Raw genomic sequence first — 25032 nt, 5'->3', positions numbered from 1 at the left:
AGATACTTTCCAGTGGTCATGATCATATTTAGGTAGAAAGTTATAACTTGGGGTGTAATGAAAAGGAAATTATTTTCATTCCACAGAGGATAGAAAAAGTAGTTCAAGATGAAACCATTAGAAAGAGTTGTGCTATAGGCAGAGAAACCTGTCTATCACCACTCTCCTGTCGCTATCCACCTTTTTTTGTCCCCTACTATCTCCTTTCTGCTCTCCCTTCCTGTCCTCTCTCATGTGCACCCTTGACCTACAATCCTTCCTGGATGATTTGAGTGCAGGAATGTGAGTCCTTCTCAAGCAGAGGCAACCTGCTGGGTGCATCCTATTCACATCTGGATCCAATTAATAATGCCTGCTTGTGACTATGGAGCAACAAGTTCCAGCCAAGATGCATCCATCCATATCCTAATCCCAATTCATCAGTTCCTCTCTCACTCTATACTGCAGCTGTCCTACTGATTATTACTGTAATCAGTCATGTTCTGAACATTGATTACAAACAAATCAGCAGTAAAGTCTTTGGGCTCGTGCAATGGCACCAAAATATGATACTGTGGTCAGGTCTAAGGTTCTTGAAAAAAAATTTGAAGGGGACATTTGAATATATACATTTGGTGTAAAAACTTTAATAAAAAGAAAAGTCTGGTGTCTGGTTAATCTGGTTAAAAGGACACAAGTAGGAGAGAAAAGGACAGAACCTGCTTTAGTCTGCCAGTTGCTTTCATCTGCTGAAAAGTAATGCTCCAGAGATTCAGGGACAAAGTGAAAATCTGGCCAAGTTCAGTGCGGTCCTGTCTGTGTGTGTTTAAGAATAACTGAAGAATAACTCAGCAAAGCACTGTGAGGCCAAACTAAGCCCAGCAGCTTGTTTTAACAGAACGGACTATAACACTTTTTCCCGAGAACCGACCGGCCAAGCTTAAAAGAGTTGCCTTGGCAATGAATGAATGTATGGATCGAATTCACAAAACAGATTAGCAAAAAGGATCTATACAAGGGTGACGCAGACAACATTCGGAAGCAATTTTGACTGATTACAGTTCAAGCAGCGTGATTGATCAAAACCTTTCACTTACAACCTCATCCCATTTGTGCAAGCCTTTTCCATTTAGTCACTACACTGAAACTGTGCCAAATTATTCCAGCAGGGAGTCCATGATTCAGAGAGAGAGACTTATTGCAAATCACATGACAGAACTTGAAGAAGAACAACAAAAAAGTTTGAAGCTCTTGAATGAATGTATGGAATTTACATTGGTAAAGAGGCCAAGATAAGGGTATCAGTGTACACTGCAATCTGATTCTGAGAATTTCAGTTCATTATACCCTAAAGGGTCTTGGCCTACCTTTATCATTTACTATGTTAATGGGCCAAATGTGATAAGCTGTCATGAAAGAGGGCAGATAAATGAGAAATTGGCTCAGTGAAGGAATGATGTCTAATCTGGTCTGGAACTCTTAAGCCTTGGGGCCCATTCTAGCACGGCAATTAATACTAAGGGAGTCTTAACTTCTGCCAAAAAACATGCTCTATAGTTTACGACTGAGAAGTTTGATACAACTTAATGCTGACAGGTTTAAAATCTCCTACTGTGTATAATATTTTTATCCACAGTAGGACACTAATGACTTGTTTGTCAATTAGTTCAATCGAAACATCAGGGCAGTGGTAGCTTAGAGGGTTGAAGCACTGAGTTACTGATTGGAAGATTGGTGGTTCAAGCCACAGCTTCACCAGGTTGCTGTTGTTAGGTCCTTGAGCAATACCTGCTCCAGGGGCGCCATATCATAGCTGACCCTGTGCTCTGACATCAGTTATGCTGGGATACATGAAGAAAGGATTTGTGTTGTAATGAATGTGTGGGGAAAAAAAACAACTCAGTTTAATCTAAAGACCACCCAAAGTAATCGTGGAGAGACTAGGTCATTCGTTGATTTGTACTTTAAGAGGTTATTTGGCTGGGCAACAAACAAGAAGAGCCATAAGCACACTGGTGAAATTCTTTCACATGTCACTACTGGCAAATCATTGCATAGGTGGGCGCTACATTTGGCCCTTTTTGTTTCACAGGGTGGCCTTTTGAACTGCCTTAGCCCCTTGCTCTAAAACCCCTTTCTGTTATTTGGAAGCATGGCCAGTAGTAGTCATAAAACAGGCTCTATGTTTCTATCTAGATAAAATGACAGGTGTGTCGTAAATAGTGCAACACCTCTAGAGCTATGTAACGTTTAGGTTTAACCTTCTTAAGTACAACATGTAAAAGAAATTGACATATTCTGCATTGGGTAAATGATTGTCCTATAGTGACATAGTTTTGGACTACAGGGTTTCTGGAAAGCTAAAAAAAAAATCCAGTGTACTTAGGGACCAGAATGTTAACTCCATATGTGAGAAGAATGGATCTATTCACACAGGTCTGACAAGAGAGGCCTCTCATAAGAAGAAGGGAAATATTAGAGGCTCGACGTAATTCACATCCCATCAGGACTGTAACTTTTCCTGGATTGGTCACCCTATGGTTTTACAGCCATATGATTTACAGGACATCTAACCAGGACAGTCAACTCCATCCACTCCATGTGCAGAGCTCCAGAGTTTAATGACCAACAGCAGAGTTTTCCCTGCAAGCTTCTGTTTCAACTTTAGCTCACACTTCTGCATTCCAGTGCTTAGCTGGTCATTATAGATATCTTCAGAATTAGAACACCACAAGCTGAGAATTAAGAGTCCTGCAGGGGGTCCATGAAATTCCTCTCTGCTCCAAATAACTATCTCCAGCAGTGAGTGATCATGCTTTCCTGAAGCATGCACTACTCAACTGCTGAATGAACATGCAGTATTCATCAACAGGGGCCACTGTTTGTGATAATGCAGTGCACACATGTATCCACGAGAAAAATGAATTAACCCAGAGCTCATGACACCCTGCTTAACCTTTACCCATTGTAACGTTCTCAGTAAAACAAATCTTAGGAATTCTCCTGTAGATATAATTATTCCAGCAAATTCCAGCTAACAAGCTATATCTATGAGCTTTATGTACATTGAAAATACTGAGATATTACTCACTTTGCTTCTTTTTAGACTTGCTATTATTCCTGACTTCACAATAAACTTACTCAAACTTGTATGAATACTAATAATTTTGTTGTTCTTTCAGCTGCTCATGTGTTTGCCACAGCAGACCACCCGATCTTCACATTTAACTTGGCACAGTTATATGAATGCCTGTGTTTTACCCTCATTTAATTTTCACTCAAGGGACATACTAGAGTATGTGAAACTTAATAGATGCATTCCCTCGTTTTCCATCGCCTCAACATTGACATGATTGCAATGAACCTGCTAACCCTTAAATATGTGCTTTATCCATGTTGTACAGGGGTGTACCACTGCCAAGTGACTAGATCAGGAGAGTGAACACATGGGAAAAAGTCCTAAGTCTTTGGATGGGCTTCACCTCTTGGGAAGTGGCCAACATCAAGAAGCACAGTCATTCAATCATGTGAAAGCATCAAGCATGAAGAAACCAATGAAGTAAAACAGAAACATTAGCTATAAGACTACATTTTCATTTTTAAGCAGCTTGTTGAGCACAAAACTAGTCTGTAATTTAACTTATATAACCACAGGGCAATGAAAATCCTTAAATCCTCATTAAATAAGCAATTCATTTTATGAGATTGAGACTTAAATATCCTGCCATTTTATATATATACTTCATGTCAGTGCTGATAGATGAGCATTACTAGGTCCTTCCAGACATGAGGCAAAAGCTAAGAATGAACTGTGTGGGGTTTAAAATTGTTTTAGGAGGCTAGTGATTGCCTACAGGAGACCAAGGAGAGAGAGAGTTTGGGAGAGTATCGGACTTAAAAAAAGAGGGAGCATTGGACTAGAAGGCAGGGGAGTCCAGTGACCAACAATCCCAGACTGTTTATGCTGGCTTGGTCAGGCTTTGCTTTGTGTACACAGCTGGCAACTTAATTTTTTTGCTTCTCTCTCTCTCTCTCTCTCTCCCTCTCCTTACTCTACTTATTTTTTTGTCAAATATCCAAAAAGAAATGAGCAACACTCTCATTGTGAACCTTGCCTTATTTATTTCCAGATACTCCACCCCCTCTCCCCAAATTGTTTTCTTAGAAGACAAGCCCATGGTTGCACTGGCTGCTGAGGGAAGTGGCAGCGCAGAATAATAGTCTAATAACTATCCATATAGTATAATAAAATGGCTTAGTCAAGCTATAACCCTAACGGTGCATGTAAACGTACTGAATGATTAGAACAGAGAGGAAAACACAAAGAGTGATGTGTAAAAAAAAAAATGGGTCATGCTGTATGTCTTACTCTACCCAGTACATAAAGCTTACTTCCACAACTCTAACTTTTAGGGACTCATTGAGCTGGCGATGCGTGTCGCCCCCCGGAAAAAAACCTGACAAAAAGGGCATCATCAGCCGCTTACCCTACATGCACCAGTCTCTGCCCTGGCGCCAGCTGATCTTCTTCAGAACCTCTAATTCGAAAGTTGATTGTATGCAAATTTCGCCCAAGAAACATCAATGTAGCAAGGACCACGACCATGTGGTCAAACCGGGCGTGTCGCAAAACCTGTCCACTTAAAAGGTTGGCTCTCCTGGTAGTACTAAAAGTTGACTCTACTCTCCCTCACGTCCAAAGAGAGAAGGTATAGAACAGTATATCCCTGAGTCACTTTCATTCCGAATCATCCGCCCTTCTTCCTCCCCTGGAGCAGGCTTTTTTTTTGTGGAGAAAAAGGGCAAGTCGCTCAGACCATGCATCGACTACAAAGGGCTGAAAGAGATCACAGTCAAAAAACACTACCTATTTCCCCTTAAGACTACTGCTTTTAAATTGCTCCAGGATGTCCCTGCACCTACAGTAACTAGACCTAAGAAATGCCTACCATCTGGTAAGGATGAGCGACAATGACGAGTGGAAGACCGCCTTCAACACCATTATGTGTACCTGGTGGTTCTGTTCGGTTTAATCAATGCATTCCAGTCGCTTATTAATAATGTTTTTAGAGATTTTCTCAATGTCATTGTGTTTGCTTTACTCAATGACATTATAATCTACTCCTGCTCCTTGAAGTAATATAAGCTCCATGTGACTATAGCACAGTGGCAGCCCCACAAGTTCCTTTACCGGTAGAACCCCCTAGCAGAAAAGGCTTTTAAGGAGCTTAAGCAGCGCTTCACCACAGCACCCATCCTCACTTTCCCTGACCTATCTCTTCAATTTGTCATCGAGGCCGATGTATCCAAGACAGAAGTTGGAGCCATGCTCTTTCTTTTAAAGAACACTTAAGGACAACAAACTTCACCTGTGCTCATTTTTTATTGTCAACTCATGCCCTCTTACATTGAGGATCATAAATTTATAGCAGTTAACCTAGCCCTTGAAAAATGTAAACAATAGCTGAAAGGGTCTGAACTGGTCATAAGAATCTCAAATATCTCAAGTCATCCAAAGAGACCTAACTCAAGTCAGGCACGCTGGTCTCTATTCTTTCACAATTCAATTTTATTCTGTCATATCGTCCAGAATCCAAAAACACCAAGCATGTTTCATCCTGCTACCCAATCTTCCATCTGCCAAGGAAATGGTTCAACTCTCCATCTTCTATGCCTTCCAACTCCACAGACTCCTATTAGACATAGTCTCGGACAGGGATCCACAGTTCTCGGCACGATTCTGGAATGCACTTTGTGGCTTTATTGGCACCACACCCACAGGCTCTTATTGGGGTTTCCACCCTCAGAGCAATGGTCAGTGTAAGTTTTTTAGTGCTGCCTCAGTTATCAGCACTGATGCCCATCCAGGAGAAAGAAACTGCAGTCCCTTCAGCCAAAGCGTTCATTAAACGCTGTAAAAGGACAATAGGCTTGCACCCAATCGCAACGATCTGTAACCATCTTTCAGTGCAAGCGCTATAGCTACTCCTCGGCCGCTTCAAAGAGTCCAGCACTCTACCTGTAACTTACCACAAACAGGACACAAAAAACTGAAAACTCTCGCCAATGTTTATGATCTCTCACATCATTAATCCATGTCAGACTTGGCCTGCCATTATCCATGCGCCAAGTTAACCCTACGACTGATCCCGTGTCTATTGTCTGCGCACACGCCGGCTTTGACTTCTTCATTCCTGCCGTGGAGACTGGAAACCCTGTGCTTGCTATCTAAACACACTAGCTTGACACTTCCGCATTTAAGCACTTTCTCTGCACTTGGTTCCTTCCCCCCATGTCTTTTATGACATCTTATATGGAAGGTCTTTGACATTTTGACTCCTTGAAAATGACTAGAGCTAAACACTTTTTGCAAAAAATTCTCAAACTGTTTCTGTAACTTTAACCAAGGTTGCTTGTCAATTAATGAAAAATCTATTAATTAAGTATAGGGATTGTGCTTTCTTTCTGTTCAGGTCATATTGGATCAGGTCCTTGCATCCTCAGGACTACTTGGGTCAGGTGCAGCTATGCTTGGCTATTTTTTTCAAGAATTCATTTATGCAGGTAAGAATTTAAGGTAGGATTTCCACAGGTCTGTTTCATGTCATGTCTACATCTTGTACTACAAATGGCAAAATCCTAGCTGAAGATGACCACCACGTAGCATAAAACTTTATTCATATTGGATGGCAGTGTGGTAAATTATGTCCTGACAAAATGATTTATGTTTTATATTATCAGCAAAATTAACATCTGGTCAAAAAAATAGTTAGTAATGACATTTCTGTTGTATTGAGTAAAAATCTGTCTTGATAAACACACTCTCTGAGTAATGCGTCACTGGCAAGGTTTGAGAGACAACGCAAACAGCCATGAGTAACTCAGCCCATTCATTTCATACATTAGTCATTGTTTTTGTACTATCTGGGAGTAACTCATTATTCAGTACCTTATATTACCATTTGTTTAGTACTATTTTTTCCTTCTCACAACAAGTGGATGTATAGATCATTGCTTTACTTACTGTAGACTCACTAAGCCTCAAGTGAGTCTAGCCCCCCTAGACTTGCTTAAATGAGAAGGGTTAGCATCTCTCTGCTTCTTGTAATGTTTACGTCAATGAAAAAGCTGCAGAATTTATGCAGTTCTTTAATCTAATTCTACTGGGAAACATTTTTTTGTGCAGCTTTATGTCACAGTTTAAAATTTTCCTCAGATTGTGTATAACATGGAATACTTACGTTTTTCTAGATTACAATGTAAAACTCATGGACAGACTTCCTTAAAATGTATGTAGCTAAGCTACAAGTCGACCAGATTTAGCTTGTTTTATACATCATTATTGGCTAATAGCTGCTTAGTGCATGGCACAATCTGTGTAAACAAGCTTCAAGGAGGATTTATTTTTTTATCATGTTTTTTGACACTCAATCTCATTCTCTAATGGCTAAAACCCAAGAAAATGTTCAGTGAAGTTGAGTTTTTCCTCCACATGCAGAGTTATTTTTCATTCTCACCCATATTACCTAATCAACCAAGCATTCAACAAATTAACCTCAGTCTAAACTACCCTGTTACAGTATATTTTATAAGGTGTATCACTAGGTTCATGTTTCAAACCACTTCTTAAATCCTTCTTACAATTAATGACCAGTTGGAGGAATTAAATGGAAAAATAGAATTTGGCCCTACTGACCTACCTCCAGACTTATAGCTTGGATTGTGCTTTTCTCACGCTAAACTGTACAAGCTAAGCAGGAAAACAAGGCTTAAAAAGAAAGGAAATGGTATTGGCAAGTCGTAGTTGTTTTACGACTGTTATCTTGGGAGCTATTGTGTGTGTGTGTGTGTGTGTGTGTGTGTATATGTGTGTGTGTGTGTTTGGGGAGGGGAGACTTACAATGGGGTAAAAACTGGCTTCAGTTAAAACTGTGAGAAAAGCAAAAAGGTCCATCTTTAATATAATACTCCAACTTTGACTTACCTCTCTCACACTGTGGACCAGTAAACCCATAAACACACGCACATCTGTTTGGTCCAATGCAACGCCCACCATTCTGACACCCGTTCTCACAAACAGCTGTAAATGATAAGCCAGTAAGTTTAGAGTTACATTTAATGTTATACATGTACCCACAGTAGGAATAATGAACCTCTAAATGTGAAGTTCTTAGTATTCAAGGAAGCGTTACTCACGCTGTCCACAGTGAGTCCCTGTATATCCCTTCAGACATGCGCAAGAATCTTCATTACAGGCGCCTCCGTTCATACAACGAACATTACAGGACTGAACTACAATAAAAAATGAGAGATTAATGCGTCAAAATTTGAGATTACTAAAACCTTGTTTTTAAGTTAAAGTTGTTCATAGTGTCTTCTGATTTCATGCGTAACATTTAGAAATAATCCAAGTGATAGCTCAGTGGGGAAAAAACATTAATTTCTAAGTAAAATAAGATGATTAAGGTTTATCCAATGCAAGAAAAAGAGTAATAGCTATGTCTGTGTATGCTCTTTGCCTATGCATTTGGTTAACATTGTACTCCTTGTGCAATAAAACAGCCTGGCAAGAAAATACAGTTCATGTTGTGAATTTCAATAAATTATAATATATTTTAATCCACTTAGGTAAATTTTATTTTGTGATTGATTATTAGTGAGGATATATACATTTAGGCAAAGGAAAATAAATATTTGAAAGCAATCGTAAAATTTGTGCATTTTTAAAATTATTCACAAAACTTTCCTTACATAAGGGTAACATTGAAGGTAAGTATAGGCATCCTTTTTTATACATAAAAAAGTACATAATTTTGCATCATGTGTGCCATTAATATTCATGGTATTTGGCAGACATGTTCATCCAGTTAGACCTGATCAAATCCCATTTTATATACTGGTAAGTTGAGGGCTACGGGTCTTTACTTAAAGGATCAGCGGTTGCAGCTTGTCAAAGTTGAGGTTTGACCTCATGACATTTAACAGTCCAGGGTCCTAACCACTGAGCTAGCACACAAATTGTATGTTATTTTCAATAAGAGCAATGTTATTTCTAAATTTTAAACCAATACAAAATGCATTCATTCTTTCTTTTTATTCATTAATCACTTGTAAATTATGTTCTGATGAATACCGTAATGATTTAAAACTTACAGTTTTAAGCAGTGCAAATAAAAAACGAGCTTGGGAATTGTTGTTTTGGTAATGCTGATAATAAACCTCAACCCATGCATGTCTGTAACTTTGGACAGATTATATACAACATAAAAAACAGAGACTGTCTATTGAACATCCAGTTTAGGATCTAAAAAGTTTATTCAGAATCTATGATCACAATGAGTTCATCTGGAACAGTAAAAACGTTATGTAAACATAGCCAGTGTTTCAATAACTGATCCCGAAAGAAGGTCAGGCAGCATGTTAGCTGTATAGCTGCTGCAGAAAGGAGTCTAATCTCCTGAGCTCAACGGGCTTTTTGCAAGTCTTTAAAGTTTGTCCACTCTGTGGACATTTTCTAAACTATTATCTATGTAAAAGGACAGAGAACTGAGATGCTAAATTTACTAATCTTTGCATAAATAATTTGTGTCATTTGACTAGAATAATAACACAATAAAGCATTTGAATCTTGAATCTTATGGCTGATCTGGTTTCTACACATATATACATACATATCTTTATAACAGAGCCAGGGGAAAAAGTTTTAAGGACACCCTCTACTCACTATGCTCTCTACATAATATGTCCATACATGCTTTTAGATTCTGCCAAATGCGCAGTCAAATCAAATGTATAAGAAGGCAGGGATAATATCCTGCAGCTTATATGTATTTATTCAAAATACTATTTTGCCAAATGTTTTTTGAGGAAATGTTTTTTAAGGAAATGTTTTTTGTTGCAGAAATGGTTTGAAGCTTCTCCAGTTGTCTGAGTGCTGAAATTTAACTCACTGTCTGTAATGTTTTTTTCATAAACTCATTTACCCCTTCTCTAAATTGATGCCAATAATTGTGAAATACATTCTACCATCTTTGAGAGTGTGGAATCCCAGTACTTCCCAAAAGAATACTTTTAAGTGTGCTCAATCCTACGTTTGTGTTTATATAAAAGCTTGTTCAGAGAGGCATATTGTATTTCTATATAGGAAAAATTAACCTAATCGCCTAAGTATTGTGTATATTGTGTAAGTATTTCTAGTGTGTGTGTGTGTGTGTGTGTGTGTGTGTGTGAATAGACCAGTCTGTTTGTTCTGTCCAAGCAGAAATGCTATAAAACAAAATTTGTAAACAGAAAAAAAATGTGTCATGTAAAGTACAGTAGGCAAGCGCTTTTTTTTGGTTTATTTTATTTATGTTTTTGCATGAATTGAATTCAGACGCAAAGCTACAGATATCTGAGAGAAAAGAAATGAAAGAAAATATCTCAAATGGAGAGAGTTGAACTGGAGGAAGATCAGTCACATTCTCTTCTCACACTTCATAACTTTTTCTGAATTACATGTGTGCATGTGTGTTTTTAATGCTTTATAGACTGGTTAAATATAATTGTTCGTGTATGATTAGTGGTAGTTTTTATTAAATAATAGTTAAAACATTATAATTAACAGTAATCACTTTCTTTGTTTTTTATGCCTTTGAGAGAAAAATGCTTAATGTAAATGCATTAATTGATTGCATAGCTTTTTAAAACCTACAAATTCACTAGTGTTATTTTTGGCCGTTTTCAAGGCTGAAATTTTTTGGTTCACCCCTAGCCTCCAGCTTTGTCTTCCCTCCCCAAGAAACCTGACCGGGCTCTCTCTCTCCCCCTTACTTCCTTTCACTCTCTCTCCATATGTTTTACAGCAATTTGTGAAGAGCTCTTGGTGTCTCACACACGTCTCACACACCACCGGACAGTTTGAATTAGCATCAACTAATTATGCATGGACCAGGCAATTAATTCAAAATTATAGTAAAGACTAAGACAGAGGAGGATTGGTTTTATACTGAATGCAGCTGTGACTCCTTGAACACAGCTAAAAGTGGCCAGCGGCCATCACTGTGGTTTGATATTCAAGGAGTAATTACAGATTCATCGTCGAGTCATAAACATGGCCGCTCTCTTGACGGCTCAGTCATTCAGCTTTATGAACGATGTTATTACTGATCTATCAAATCTCAGTAGCCTTGCCAAAGATGATGAGTGTGTGTTTGGAGGTTTAAAAAGAAATCGCGTGCAGTTTTATAATGTGTCAGCCATCTAAGATTCCTGAGAAATTACATGGCTGATTCACCATGAGGAGTCAACTGACTGTATAATTTTACAACCTGTGAGACCACAGCCTTAAGTTAAGTGTCAGTTTGTTTGTTCTGGACACTGTTACTGTCGAGCAATGGATGAATAATGGTCAAAGTTACTAACGGTTAACTAATACATTGTCTGCATGATACATCAAGCATTTATAAGTATTATTCAAAAAATATTTATTGGCACAATATTGTTGTGGATGTGCTTGTTATTAAGGTTTAAACTAGTTATTAGCCAGCAGCAGAGGTTAATTGGGTTTAGCATGGTTTTTGCTTACTGTAGGTATTCACAGAGTAACATACTTTGTAATTTCACACTTTTTAATTCCATTTTTTTAAACCAAATCCTTATAATACAAGGAAAAAAATGTATTAACATTGCTTTTTATTGTTAAAAATAAAAAAAATAATTAATCTTTTAGTATTGAGACTTATTTCTCTTCTAATTCTGCTTGCATGGATCCATATTGCAATTTAGATTTTTTACTTGACTAATTGTGCAGCACAATATAATACCTGGTTTTTCCTCTAAATCCTCAAATTAATGTTAGATCCATGCAAGCAAAATTTAAGGGGAATTTCATAATCTAATGAATACACTAGACAGGAAATATAAATAACTTTTAGGAGCATTATTTGCTTTCAGTTTAGAGAAATAAGTCTCAATACTAAAAGATTAATTTAATACTTACATATCGCAATTTAAATGTGTCAAAACAATCACCAGGTAACTTTTTGATCAAAATATGCAGCCCTAGTATCATGGAATTATCATTCTTACGTTTGGTCTTCTCCAGGTCATAAACACATGAATAAACAGAAATATCTGCAGGGATTGCAAAAAAACCTGCCGAGCCAAACAATCTGATGTGATTGTAGGAAACGCTCAGGCGATAAACTTCCAAGAGAATGAATTTAATTGTGTGTTCTTGTGCATGTATGCATTTCAGTAAACCCTTTCGTGCTACTGCAAATGCAGTCTGAGTGAAAAGGGTCACTGCAGCAGTTTTGCTACATTTGTCTTTTAAAACAGGTAACAGAACATATCACTAGAAAACTGGTTTAAATTAAACATGTCACAGGTGAATGGGGTTCATTTGTCTATAAGTATGTATGCAAACACATGCTGTACAAATACTGGTATGTCACATATTTCTAAACATATTTGTATATTTGTAAAATTTATTCATGAGGGTCCTACACATTTAAAGGTTTTTTGTGACTTTTCTCTGCTTTTTAAAACCTTTTTTTTGTTAAACAGATTTTATCATGGGTTTTTCTTACCTGCAGCAGCTGCAGCTCCACAGCTGGGAGCAAGGTGACCACTGGAGCAGGTACACATGTTTGGCCTCGAGCAGAAGCCATCACCACAGGAGTTCCTACAAATTGCTGAGAGAATAGAAAAATTATGGAAGGGGAAGAAAAATTAATAATATGGGTGATGAACCAGTTATGGAATTATAAAATTATTATGCACTTACAGCTTTTTACAGTATAAATGGTATCAAATCAGGCAACAAAGAAGCCATCTTCCTCTGCATACATTGGTTTATTTTATATTATGCCATGATGCCATTTTTTTCACATCTGAATGATTGAGTGACAGTTTTTTAGTCCTCATACATGTATACTAATACTAATGTAGAAATAAATAACCCAATCAATTAGGACATCGTTGGTTAAACCAGTGGCTGGCATGTGCTGCCAGAAATAAACTCTCTGTGCTATGTTCAATGTGATTGGGTTTCAAAACTATCTTCAATAGAGAGTTCTAGGGGGATCTACCTGAGTGCACAAAACACAGTTTTCAAAAATACAATGGAACCTTGGATTACGAGCAACATAATGTAAACTCAAATTATTCGTTCCACAACCCTAAAAAATAAATACATAAAAATAATTAACACAGAATATAAATTAAAAATAAAGCAAATTAACCTGCACTTTACTTAAAAAAGTTAAAATAAATCCCGACAGATAAATGTTTCTATTTATGCTGTGTGTGTGTGTGTGTGTGTGTGTGTGTGTGTGTGTGTGGGTGTGTGTGTGTTTGTGTGTGAAGTAAGAGGATGAATCAGCTTTCCCCTTCTCATCTTACAGAGTAAACCTTTCTCCTCTCTTACATGAATTTCACACAAACACACACACATTAACGGAAAGACTGTTTTGTCAGAAAAATTAGCAAGGAACATCAATAATGATGTTTGCGTGAGCGCATACTAAGGGAATCACTGCTGTAAAGTAAAACAAACAAACAAATGAACCTGCACTTTACCTTTAAAAAGAATCACGACAGAGCATTGTTTCTATGTAGAGCACTGAGTTTGTGTGTGTGTGTAGGGGGGGGGGGGGGTTGTCTGAAGCATAGAGGGTGTGTCTGAAGGGGCACTGTCATCTTTGTGCATTAATTTCATGACAGATTGTGCTCATTTTAATGACTGTGGTATTCAATATTAGCACTGAGCATTTTAACAAGTACAAATTGGAAAACTTTGTAAGTCTTTCTTTTTTACTAGAAATTAACAGTGCATGATGCCACTATACAGTATTAATTACGACTGTATTCGATTTAATCCCTTAAACGTCATGACCCACTGGAGAGTCCAGACTTAGAATGTTCTTTCTCTCACTACACAGTTTGCCTTTTAAATTTAGTTACTACCTGTATATACAGTACTTTACGGTAAATAAATAAATATTAAATTAAAGGTTTATGTGGATAGCTTTAAATTTAGGTTAAAGAGTATAGCCAGAGAAGCTGCTGTGCTATAGTCTTCCTAATAGACCTTCCCACTTTCCATTTCCCGTTATCGACCCCTTAACACATCACCCATCACTTCTAAAAACAAAAACTTCCTGGACCACTTTAGCTCAGTCATGACACAGTAGTACTACTCACGAACTATACACTGGTTTCCCCCAGGCAGTGTTTTCCATCCTGGGCAGCAGTAGGGCTGGAATCGAGAACCACACACATTGGGCCTGAAACAGAACAAAACACGTCCAATAAACAAAAGTGCTAAGCTGTGAGATTCTGTTTCTTAAAGGTTTCTTAGCAGCACTGCAATGTGGCTCACAATGCCACTAGCTAGTAGGGGTGTAATGGTACACTAAAGTCACGGTTTGGTACATACCTCAGTTTTAAAGTTTTTATTCAATCATTATGAATTTAACTTGTAACATAAAAACTTGTACAAACGTGTAAACATTGCCAAACTAGCAAGAAAAACTTGAACAAATAACAAATATATCTAGGTATAAAGTTGAATATGAATTGTAATAGATACAACAGGTTAAAAGTAAGGAACATGAAACATCAGGTTTGTAACAATAAAATATAAGGGGCTACATGTTGACAAAACTAACAGAGAAACTGATTTAATGAAATGTTTTAGAGAACTTTCTGTTTAACATCACTTTTCTATGAAACTATGGGTTCTGCCATATAAATATATGAAGTTCACGGTATATGGAAAGTGTCAATTCCAGTATATGGAAAGTGGGGTTTCAGTTAATTGTGCTTCATGCTGATGTCCATGTAAAAATCATTTTTTTTTTTTTTTAAAACTACATGAAGACAAGTGTCAGTAAAAAATTCTACAAACTCGGCTAGAACAAAGTCAGCCCAAGTCTCATCTTCATAAAAAAGTTCAAAATGATCTACAATAAGACACTAGAGAATCTAATGTACATACCAAAATTTAACCCTTTTCATTTTTAAAAGAAACGACACTTGCACATTTATACCATATCCAATAGGTTTGCAATCATACATAAAAATCTCTGAAAAGTACATAGTTATAAGTTAACATGAAGGTTTGCAAGTGGATCATGAGTGAATAGTGCAGCTCTCCCAGTAACTCTAAGCTGTTTTTGTTCCAGCTCCACAGTCCACTGAAAGAGCTCAATATGAAGAAGTCTGACCACATGAGATTAATGTTATAGCTGTGTTTAATGCTTCCCTAATTATCCCGTTTTTTGGAGCGAACAATGCTTGCATCATTCCTAAAATGGGGTCTGTTTAGTACCAAGAACCAAAAATTATCTGACGTGAAATGATTCTGTTTCCGAGCTTTGATAAACTCCGGCTGCTGCGTAACAGTTTGGACAAAATCACATTCACATGTGGCAAAATTTTTTTAATTTTACACACTTTATTCCTGCTTACATCTTTGATGAAAGGAAAAAAAAAACAGTTTGAGGTCCCCAGGGAAATCCAAGCTCTGTCTGCTAAAACAGCTTTATTTCTATCAGCGCATGGTTAGGGCTGCTGGCTACAAACACGCAAAGAGATAAATCCGTCTGTTCACACACACACACACACACACACACACACACACACACACACACACACACAGGATTCTAGTGATAATCAAAATTTAAATTGAGACAACAGGAAGACACAAAAGAGGAAGGACAGTGAAAAAATGAGAAGGTAGAAATACAGTTGATAAGCAGCAAACACAAAACTATAAACTGTGTAAGTTTCAGAATAGTTCAAACTTTAAGGCTAAAGTCAGGAAAAAGGAATGGTGGGAAAGAGCTAAGAACCAGCAGGAGGAAAAGAAAACAACTTTAAGTTAAGTACATGGGAGGGGTCGAGGGAAACACAGCCACGGATATCAGGCTAGACAATGATGGAGCACCAGCTATCGGGTAAAAAAGAAAAAACAGAGGGTCACATTTCTAACACGCTCACTCTTACTACAATGCTACAAATTACATATAGAGAATAAAAGAAACCCGCCAAATGGAACCCTCATAGATGTCTCTCTGCATTGGCCTTCACTAAATGTCTCAAACATGGTTGACAGGTCTTCGAGTTTAAGCCGTTACACTTCCTGGATTTGTTGTTTCTCTCATCACGCTCGAGCAGTGGTTGCATAAGACTTCACAATTTTCTTCACCAGACGATTATGGTAGAGTCCTAAAGCAATCTGATTTTCATGGGAAGTGACTGGCTCTGTACATTAGCTAATAAGGAAAAAAGGAACACCATAAATGGTCTAAAGTGTTGTCTTACTGATTTCCTTTTTATTTAGACACGGTTTCTATTAAAATCTGTTTACAAAACCAGAGCAATTAACCATTTAAAAAAAACCTACAATATTTTCTTTTTACTCATTCTGTATACTGCATATCCTGAACAGAACTGTGGGAGGCCTGGAACGTATCCCTGGGGCCCTGGCTCACGCTAAACAGGGTACCAAGCCCGTCACAGGGCACACAATCAATCACACACAACCACACACACACACACACATACGAACATGTTTTTATATGATTTTTATGATCATACAAAGCATAAAATGTGCATAGGAATAAATGCATATTATTAAAATAGATTATACAGAAACACAATAAAGTATTTTTTAAGCACCACCATACAAAGGAAGGAGCCTGCTGTCTGTCTACGCATTCTCACAGAAGCCAACTGATAGAGGCTGATTTTTGGCAAATTCCATGTAAAAGCAGCTTCAGGATTTTGACACTTTGAAAGGACAGACACACACAGGCTTACATTTGACCCTATCACTGGGCAAATATCTTAAGATAAATGAAGCAGGATCCTAACAAAATGATCTTGGAGCAGGGCAAAAGGTCTTAAAAAAGAACATGTCAGCTTGGACCCTCCAAAGCAGGAAATTCTTCAGTGGCCCCCAGCTAAGTTTTCAAACCTATAAAGAACCATCCAGGCTCATGGAGAAACATTCTTAACAGACATGAATGGCAAATTCAGGACAATATTGACTCAGGAGTTGACCTCAACAGGTCATAGGGCAAGTCACTGGCATTTGCTCTAAGTGTAACCTCCACACTGCTACTATCATACGCTGTAAATCTGTCCATGGTGTTTGCAGGTCCTAAATTGTCTTTTCAAAGCCCCTGTCCTGGATGACCTATAATGATCAAGATGTCTAGACAAAACTTTTCCCTGCATGAACAGACGTAGAGGAATATGCAAGTTCTGGCATCTGACACCTATTCTTTTTTCAGTGGACAGACCCATCTGCATACTATAGAAGATAACATTTTTATGACCTCTGGGAAATAAAATAATTAAATTATACGAAAGCTAACTATAAATCTATAATAAAACTATAATTTTAAGAATGTGACTATTAATATGAAATTAAATTACTGTAAGACATTTTTAGCTAAAGTCAAATTCATCAGCAAATTCATTAGATTATATTTTACTTTCTACCGTGCAAGATAGTGCAGTACTTTACTGCAAATATGTTTACAGTTGTTCGATATTTTTTTAACAGTCCTTTATTTGAAACCCTGTAAAATTTACACTTTTCTTTTTACTACCTGTACATCTGGATTCCTGTATAGCTGCTTTGTTAGGTATCTACTGCTAAAAATGCTGAACAAATAAAACAGAACTGAGTTGAATTACTACACAAGTTCCAAGAAGAATGCTGATATGGCAGTTCAAAACAAGTTTTATAAAAAACACATGTATTAAGGGATACCTTACAATATCAGTGGAAAAACAATATTAATTTACATGCATGACACATATGCACTGGAATCAACACCTAACGACAATTCTCAGAACCCAGCGCAGCTTACAGATTTGGCCATTAAAGACTTCATCTCCCAGCAAACATGCTCACGGTTACCAGACTTCTAATCCCAAACACATGGTCTCAATTCCACTCATAGTATATAGTATATAAGGGCTCTAAATTGTTAAATTCACCCCAAACCCACTCCTAATGGTTCTTAATTAGAATATAAAGTTTAAAATATGATGTAAAGCATCTTGTTTCTGGTCACAGTTACAAGTAAGTTTCCGATCATTCTCAGATTGTCTTGTATGCAACTGCATGACCCGCAGATTTCATGAAACAAGAATGTATATTATTCCCTGTCCAAACTATTCTCAATAGTTGTCACCTATTACCATGGCCTCTATAACAGTTGACAGCCCAAAAAATTTATTTCTCCTGAAGAGGTGTTTTCAATAAGCCCAAGGCTACCAGGCCTACAAGACTGAAAGAATGTCCAACTGAGCTTCTGACAGCTGCTCTTTTAGAAAGAAACACAAGCTATAGTGGTTGTACGTCACTGAAGCTCTTAAATAAGGACACGTTTATTCACCAATGTTACCAGGGTTAGGAAGATTCTTTTTTGTGGAAAAATGGGTGAACTTATGCTAAGGCCTCATTCAGGTCACTGCAAACTAGTAATGGTATCCACTACCACTTGTCCCTGTTGCTCTGGAACAACTGCAAGTGGCCAAGGTATTCACAAATCTGGACTTTGGAAATGCCTATAATCTAGTGCATATCTGTGTTAGGGACGAATGGAAATCTGCCTTTACCACCACTTATGGCCACTGCTAGGTCATACCGTATGAGCTATCTTCAGTACCGATGGTATTTTGATGTTACAGTTATTACATGCAACATGTCAAGATAGCAAAATTAATCACAGCATACACTGACAACATTTTGTTATATTTCCCAGACCTCATCAAGCATGTATAACACATGAAGCAATTCCTGGCATGCCTCCTAGACAATCAGCTCTATGTTAAAAGAGAGAGATGCAAAATACGCGTTCAGAAAAATAGCATTCTGAGTAACATCATCTGAACTCAGGGGGCTTTGATGTACAAGGACAAAATGTCAGCTATAACCAAGTGGCCTAATCATACTTCCTGAGTTTTGTTCAAACAAACACCTCCAAGGCAACCTGTCACCACACAAGCTTTTATAAAGGTCAAGCGAGCAATTGATTCAGCTCTCATTCTTACCACTTCCCAAATCCATCCAAACTTTTCATTGTGAAAGCTGATGCCTCAAAGATTCTGGGAAAAAATTAAGTTTCATTCTGTGGGTTTCTACTCACGAAAAATGACTCCATCTGTGCACATCTCTGATGTGGGGAATCAGGAGTTGCTGGCAGTTAAACTGGCTCTGGAAGAGTGGAGGCACTGGCTCAAAAAAGTGCTTCACCCTTTTGGGACTTAAACAAACCACAAAAATCTCGAATACATAAACACCATCAACACACACCAAGCCCAGTGGGTGCTCCTCTTTGCCCAGTTTAATTTTTATAAATTCCTATCTCCATGGTCAGAGAATGTTAATATCAAGTCATTGTGTAATCTCTACCCTGTAGCAAGCAAAGAGCTCTCTAATGAATTCATCCTGCCCAAGTTTTGGTTTGTGGGGGCTACCACCTAAGACTTGAATAACAAACTCTCCATTACTCCACCAGCTACAAGGGAGGAGGAAGTGTCTCAGTCACGTTTGAGCTAGAATTGACACCTAACTACAACTGCTAGAATCCAGCACGACCTACAAATGTGGTTCCTGAGAACTCCAGCGCACCAGCACACAGCAAGTACACCAGATTACTAATCACACACACCTTGATACAATTTGAACATATTATTCCTACTCATTTTTTTACTCTGCTTTTGATTCCTGTTATTGAGCCTGCCTTGCTATGCACGATTTTGGCTGTTGATCACACAGTTAATTTTTACTCCATGTTTGTTATTGAACATTTTTTTTTTATGGTTTTGTTTTCAGGTATTTTGTGTAAAGTGGTAATATGAACTTTATTCTATATACCTAATACATTTTGCATTCTATCTATATTTTTAGACAATAACCACTTTGAATGTGTTTTCAGATTATAACAGTTTTTTTACATTAAAGCTTCCCTTTCCCAATCTAATATACTTATACAATTCACATTTATATAAATGTTCTCTATTGTTTATACACCATTTGTTCTTCATCATGGAATTCATTTCACATGAGGAGTTTGAACGCTTTTCTGACTCGTGAACAAAAACCGACAGCCCCTTGGCTGCTGTCTGAGTGGCGGAATATGATTCTCTGCTTTGAGAAACCATTTCAAAGCCAGCAAACATTCAAAAACATCTCCCCTGTGGGCATCACTGGTCTACTAGCCAACAGTCTGCTTTTCTTCTGAGGGCTCTGGGTCCAGTGCAGCCTGCCACAAATTCTTATGAATCGCTCTGGTAAGAGAGCCAATAAATCAGACTACATTCGACAGGCCTGCTCAAACAGTCTAAAACAGGCATGAAGACCAAGACACAGCTCTTTGTATATGTCACCATCTCATTTTCATTGTTACATTTCCTGCTCCTTTATAAAAAGAAAGCAAATTGAGTTTGGAGACAATTTTGCAATTTAGACCTCTTGTTAATCAGGCTAAGGATTTTTGGTTAGCCAACACAAACAAAATGGTCTTTTATGATGGGCAATATGAGAATTCAGATAATAATATCTAACGATGTTAGCTATAAACCATTTTTATAATGTAACAAATGTCTAAGAATGAGACATTTTAACATCCAACCAGCTACTTGTTATGCAGATTAACAACAGAGTTGCTTAATGTTGATGAGGAATACCCACTGTCTGAAAAACACATCATTCATTTAGTCAGCACCAAGGGAATTGTAGAGATAAAAAACAGGAATCAAGAAGTTTTGCAAACTGAGAGTCTCACTGAGTTCATCATTTAAACATGTTGGTGTTTTCCAAATTATGCAGCAAAAAATGAGTGCTACACAGTAAGGTTCTGCCCTAGTGAATAGATTATTCATAAAAAGTAATGGTGGGAAAACTGGCCAATAGATCTAACCATCTGGTGGGCCTATGCTGTCCAGGCTTTTGCGTGCAGAGACAAAAAAGGTTCCACTACACATGTTGTTATTAAATTCTGTCATAATTTCTTGTACAGAAAGAGAAACAGAGCAAGGAGAATGTAGACACTTAAGCCAAAACAATTTATTTAGGTCTGAATAACTGACTCACAGACATTTTTGAAAAATCAGTTCTTTGTGGGCATGGCAAGGTTCTGCTTAATGTAATTATAGATGATTCAGTGTAATGGTGACGTATTTCTGTTAACAGGGCTTTCTGCTTCGTTCTCACCTGCAGTCTGAAAACAAATGTCCTTTGTAACACTCTCAAGTGATGGGGATACCTCATTTCCTGTGACAGTTTGTGGGGGAGTAAGTAAGCAGGGACAGATGAGACGCTGATTGGAATAACTGATCCTGACATTCAAAACCACAGAGAACAAAACGTTCGGTGTTTAAAAAATTATAAAAATATACTGAAATCCACCCAGTTCTGTGGACACACATGTCCAAAAACCCTGAGAAGCACACTGCAAAAATGCCTGGAAAGCTACCTTCAATATTCAAAGCTTCCTGTTAAGTGACAGCGTTTTTGGAATAGCCTTCGAAATAAGCTGCTGTGGAATGATCCACAATAAAAGACCCAATTATTTAAAAAAAGAGAGGGCTTTGGTTGTTTTTTAAAGATTGACAGTGACTCAGCTGTACAGACATCTAAAGGACGTTCATTTCACCACCCGGGTGCCAGAACACAAAACAGTCTAGATCAGGGGTCTCCAAATCCCGTTCTGCTGCATTGACTTTTAAGTGGAATTGGACAGGACGTGCTAAATCAAATTCAAATTTTATTTGTCACATACACAGTCAGCTAGCTCTTGATGCCGTGAGCATTGGGTGCCCATGATCCTGTCACAGGTTTACTAGTATTACTAATAATTAATCAGCATTGGTAAGGCAATAGTAACATGCATATTCATCAACAAAAGTCAATACAGTACAGATATTTTCCAGAATTCCTATATCAAAAGGTCCTACATGCACTATGTTTAAATGGGCAGTTGTGTGTTTACTATTTTTTAGTTACTCCTTTTTATTTATTTTTGCAGTCTTTCAGGGTCAACTTACTAACATATCTGAGGTAAACAGTGATGTTCCCAACTGTTATGTCTTAGTTTCACTGTTTGACTAGTCAGGTTAGCTAAATTGTTACCTTCATGTGAGCTTATACATAGTGTCCATATTTCCCAGTTGTCTAGCAACAGTGCCACTATTCGATATTGTCCAACATACTGTATTTAAGGTAAATTTCATTTCTACTGCCATTATGTCTGTCAAGTGTCACTATAAAATACTTTATGATAATGGTTTTGCTGGATAAACTGTTTTCATTGTTTGTTAACATTATTTAGTTTATAATTACAATTCATATTTCCAGTTACCTAGCAACAATGTTCTTGCAATTTTTCTCAATGTTATAGTCTCACACGGCAAAACAAGTGTGACAAAAAAGTAATAAGTATAATAAAAGTATCACATTAAATATTCAGAATATTTTCTCATAAATTTATCCACAAAATTGCTAATATTCCTTACAACTTTAACTCATGTTTAGTGTCTTTTGTCATTAGTTTAGATAATATTCCAATGGTTGCTAGCTAGTTCCCTAGTTTATGCTCAGTGTCTGTTACCCTGATGCTTATTAACAGTGATCTCCCAACCTTAACAATGTTAACAGTAAGCCTTAAAATGATATTCTGTCTCCTGACTTACATTGTGTATTAGCAAAAACTTTTTGCACTGACAAGCTGCAAATGTTGGCTCCCTAGTTGTGCTTAAATTTAAACAGTTTTAGGCGATTAACAAAAAGTAGGTGTTGCAACTTTTTGCAGTTCCATTACTAAAATGCTGCAGGTCTAGATCCAAGAAATGGGTCATGATGTCATGGAAAAACCGGGTGGGTTTCAGGATTATCACTGGAAATTATGTGAAATGAAATATTACAACCCTGAAACAATGGTCCAAGGAGGAAACAGCCTTCCTACTGACAACTGCAGCACACTACATAGCAGTTAAATTGCTAATGCTGGTGGTGCTCTGAAAAAGCTCCAGCACCAGGTTGGGGGAAAGTGGTAGAAAACAAGCCTCTTACCCCCTGAGGGTATCTTGTCCTCTCCGGCGCACCCTCTGCTGAACCTCCCCCTCTGGCTTCCCATTAAAGAGGCTCGCCTGCAGGCCTCCATCTCCCTGAGCCTGCACCATCTGGAAAGACGCCCAACACACGGCAGCCCATCCCAGCACCACCTTGGCCGCAGTCCAAGCCCCCATCAGCCCGTGCCGTGCTGCTCCCTGAGTCCTCGCTCTTAACACTCACTATGATTGCCTGGACACCTCCGAGCTCCACTTGACTGTCCACTTCCTCTCCAGGGTGAGAGCTGTGAGTTCAGAGGAGGTGGTTGTAAATAAGTACAAATTATTAATTGTCTTGACCACAAGTTGTATTTGATTGTATTTTTTGTGTGTATTTCATAGCATACTTAAATCTACATAAGTACTAGGTTAAAAAAAAAAACTAGCAGTATAATAACACAAACAGCCATATCTTAAATATCCAGTATCATGTGACCTTTACTGGTTTACTCTTACTTGAAGAATATACTGTTCTCCATATATAGCTCTGATAAAAGGCGACTCATACTCTTGGCTAAGTGAGTCGATATGTGTTTATTCTGGACGCAGGTGTGCTGCCTGAGAGATGTCAGTACTCCTGGAAGCGTAGTCCTCCAATATCCACATCCTCTTTAATTTGACAATAAAGCGTCTATTAATCATCTACAAAAGTTTTTCATTGCTCATCTTAGATTTTTCCTTTGAGATGAACTTTTTTTGGTTTGTGACCAAGAACAGCCTCATGGCTCACACATCTTCACTTTAACCTCAATAATAAATAGTATCACACACTCACAATGGAACTTCAAACTATAACTATAAGCATTTATGAATGCACCCTTACTTGGGTCAGTGTCTGAAACTAACAACAAATGATCTGCTTAGAAATGCTGGGCTTAAATTTAGTCATACCCTTTAGACTGTACATTGCAATAGATTATTGATGACATCATTGTAAAATGAAGTCAGGTCACCAGGGAGACAAAAAAAATACATTGCCAAACACAAATGTTTTTGAATTTTGGAGACAACATTTGATTTAAATTAGATGGTGTAACTGAATCAGATATCAGCTTTCAACAGTGAGTCAAATTGGATAAATTCAAATTCCGAACTTCCGAAGCAATGCTCCAACAAATCACACCCTTAATGTCTATATAAATGCGGTATGGGTGGAACAAATAAATTCCTCTGTAAAATTAAGAAACCCATAGAAACCTGATCTTTATACCAATCCTATCCTGTTATGCCCACTCAATCAGAACGTTGATGGGCAAAGCAATGCTGAATTAGATCCCGGCATGTGCAGTTTTACAAGTCCACATCGACCACAGTATAGTTTTGAAAACTGGCCAACTGCTCAGTCCTCTCATTAAAGTAAGAGTGCAGATTAAATAACGGGTCTCAGAAGATTTATAAGTGGTAGAAATGGGTTTTAACTCCAAAAGGAAAACAACTGTGTATAGGGACTGAGTATTTTCTTTTCAGCAAGAAAGCAAGTAATATATCTCTTTAAAACTTAAAAGGATGGTTGTAAATTAAGCTATACTAGCTCCCTGGTCTACAAAACCCCTCTCTCTAGCAACCTCTTCATTCAGACTTCATTATATAGCGTGGAGTCTTCTTAAATTTAGTTGAGACGTACGCACTACAACGTAAAATGTCTAAAATTGAGCCAAATCATGCCGAGCTGATAGTTTGTTTTAGACAACAACAAAAAGCACAGCTCCCACCCCCTCTCCAATAAACGCTAATGTGACAATTATGAGTGCGTTCATAAAAATTTCCGGTTTTCAGTGTGCGCGCGAGACAATGTTTAATTATCGCGATAAATATTAAGGCGCGAGAGCAGCGATGGTTGCTTTGGTGACGAACCCATTAAAAAAAAAAAAAGTTTTGAGCGCTTGCTAGGAAAATCTCCGATGAGCGACGTTTAAAGTTTTTTTCTTTCTATAC

General features: G+C 37.7%; 1 protein-coding gene across 1 annotated transcript in view; it reads right to left on the bottom strand.

Annotated features, from left to right (window-relative positions):
- The window catches only part of fbn2b (fibrillin 2b), a 71060-nt gene that overhangs the window by 45558 nt on the left and 470 nt on the right, over positions 1-25032 (bottom strand). The window contains exons 2-6 of the mRNA XM_053512646.1: positions 23060-23342; positions 14167-14249; positions 12552-12656; positions 8176-8271; positions 7964-8059 (exon numbers count right to left, since the gene is read on the bottom strand). Of these exons, the coding sequence (XP_053368621.1) occupies positions 7964-8059; positions 8176-8271; positions 12552-12656; positions 14167-14249; positions 23060-23235 (556 nt within the window). The 5' untranslated portion in view covers positions 23236-23342. The remainder of the gene's footprint in view (positions 1-7963; positions 8060-8175; positions 8272-12551; positions 12657-14166; positions 14250-23059; positions 23343-25032) is intronic.

Source organism: Clarias gariepinus, chromosome 15, assembly GCF_024256425.1.
Source record: "Clarias gariepinus isolate MV-2021 ecotype Netherlands chromosome 15, CGAR_prim_01v2, whole genome shotgun sequence".
NCBI lineage: Eukaryota > Metazoa > Chordata > Actinopteri > Siluriformes > Clariidae > Clarias > Clarias gariepinus.
Note: the sequence above shows the minus strand (reverse complement) of the source record. Positions and strands in the feature narration are given on the sequence as shown.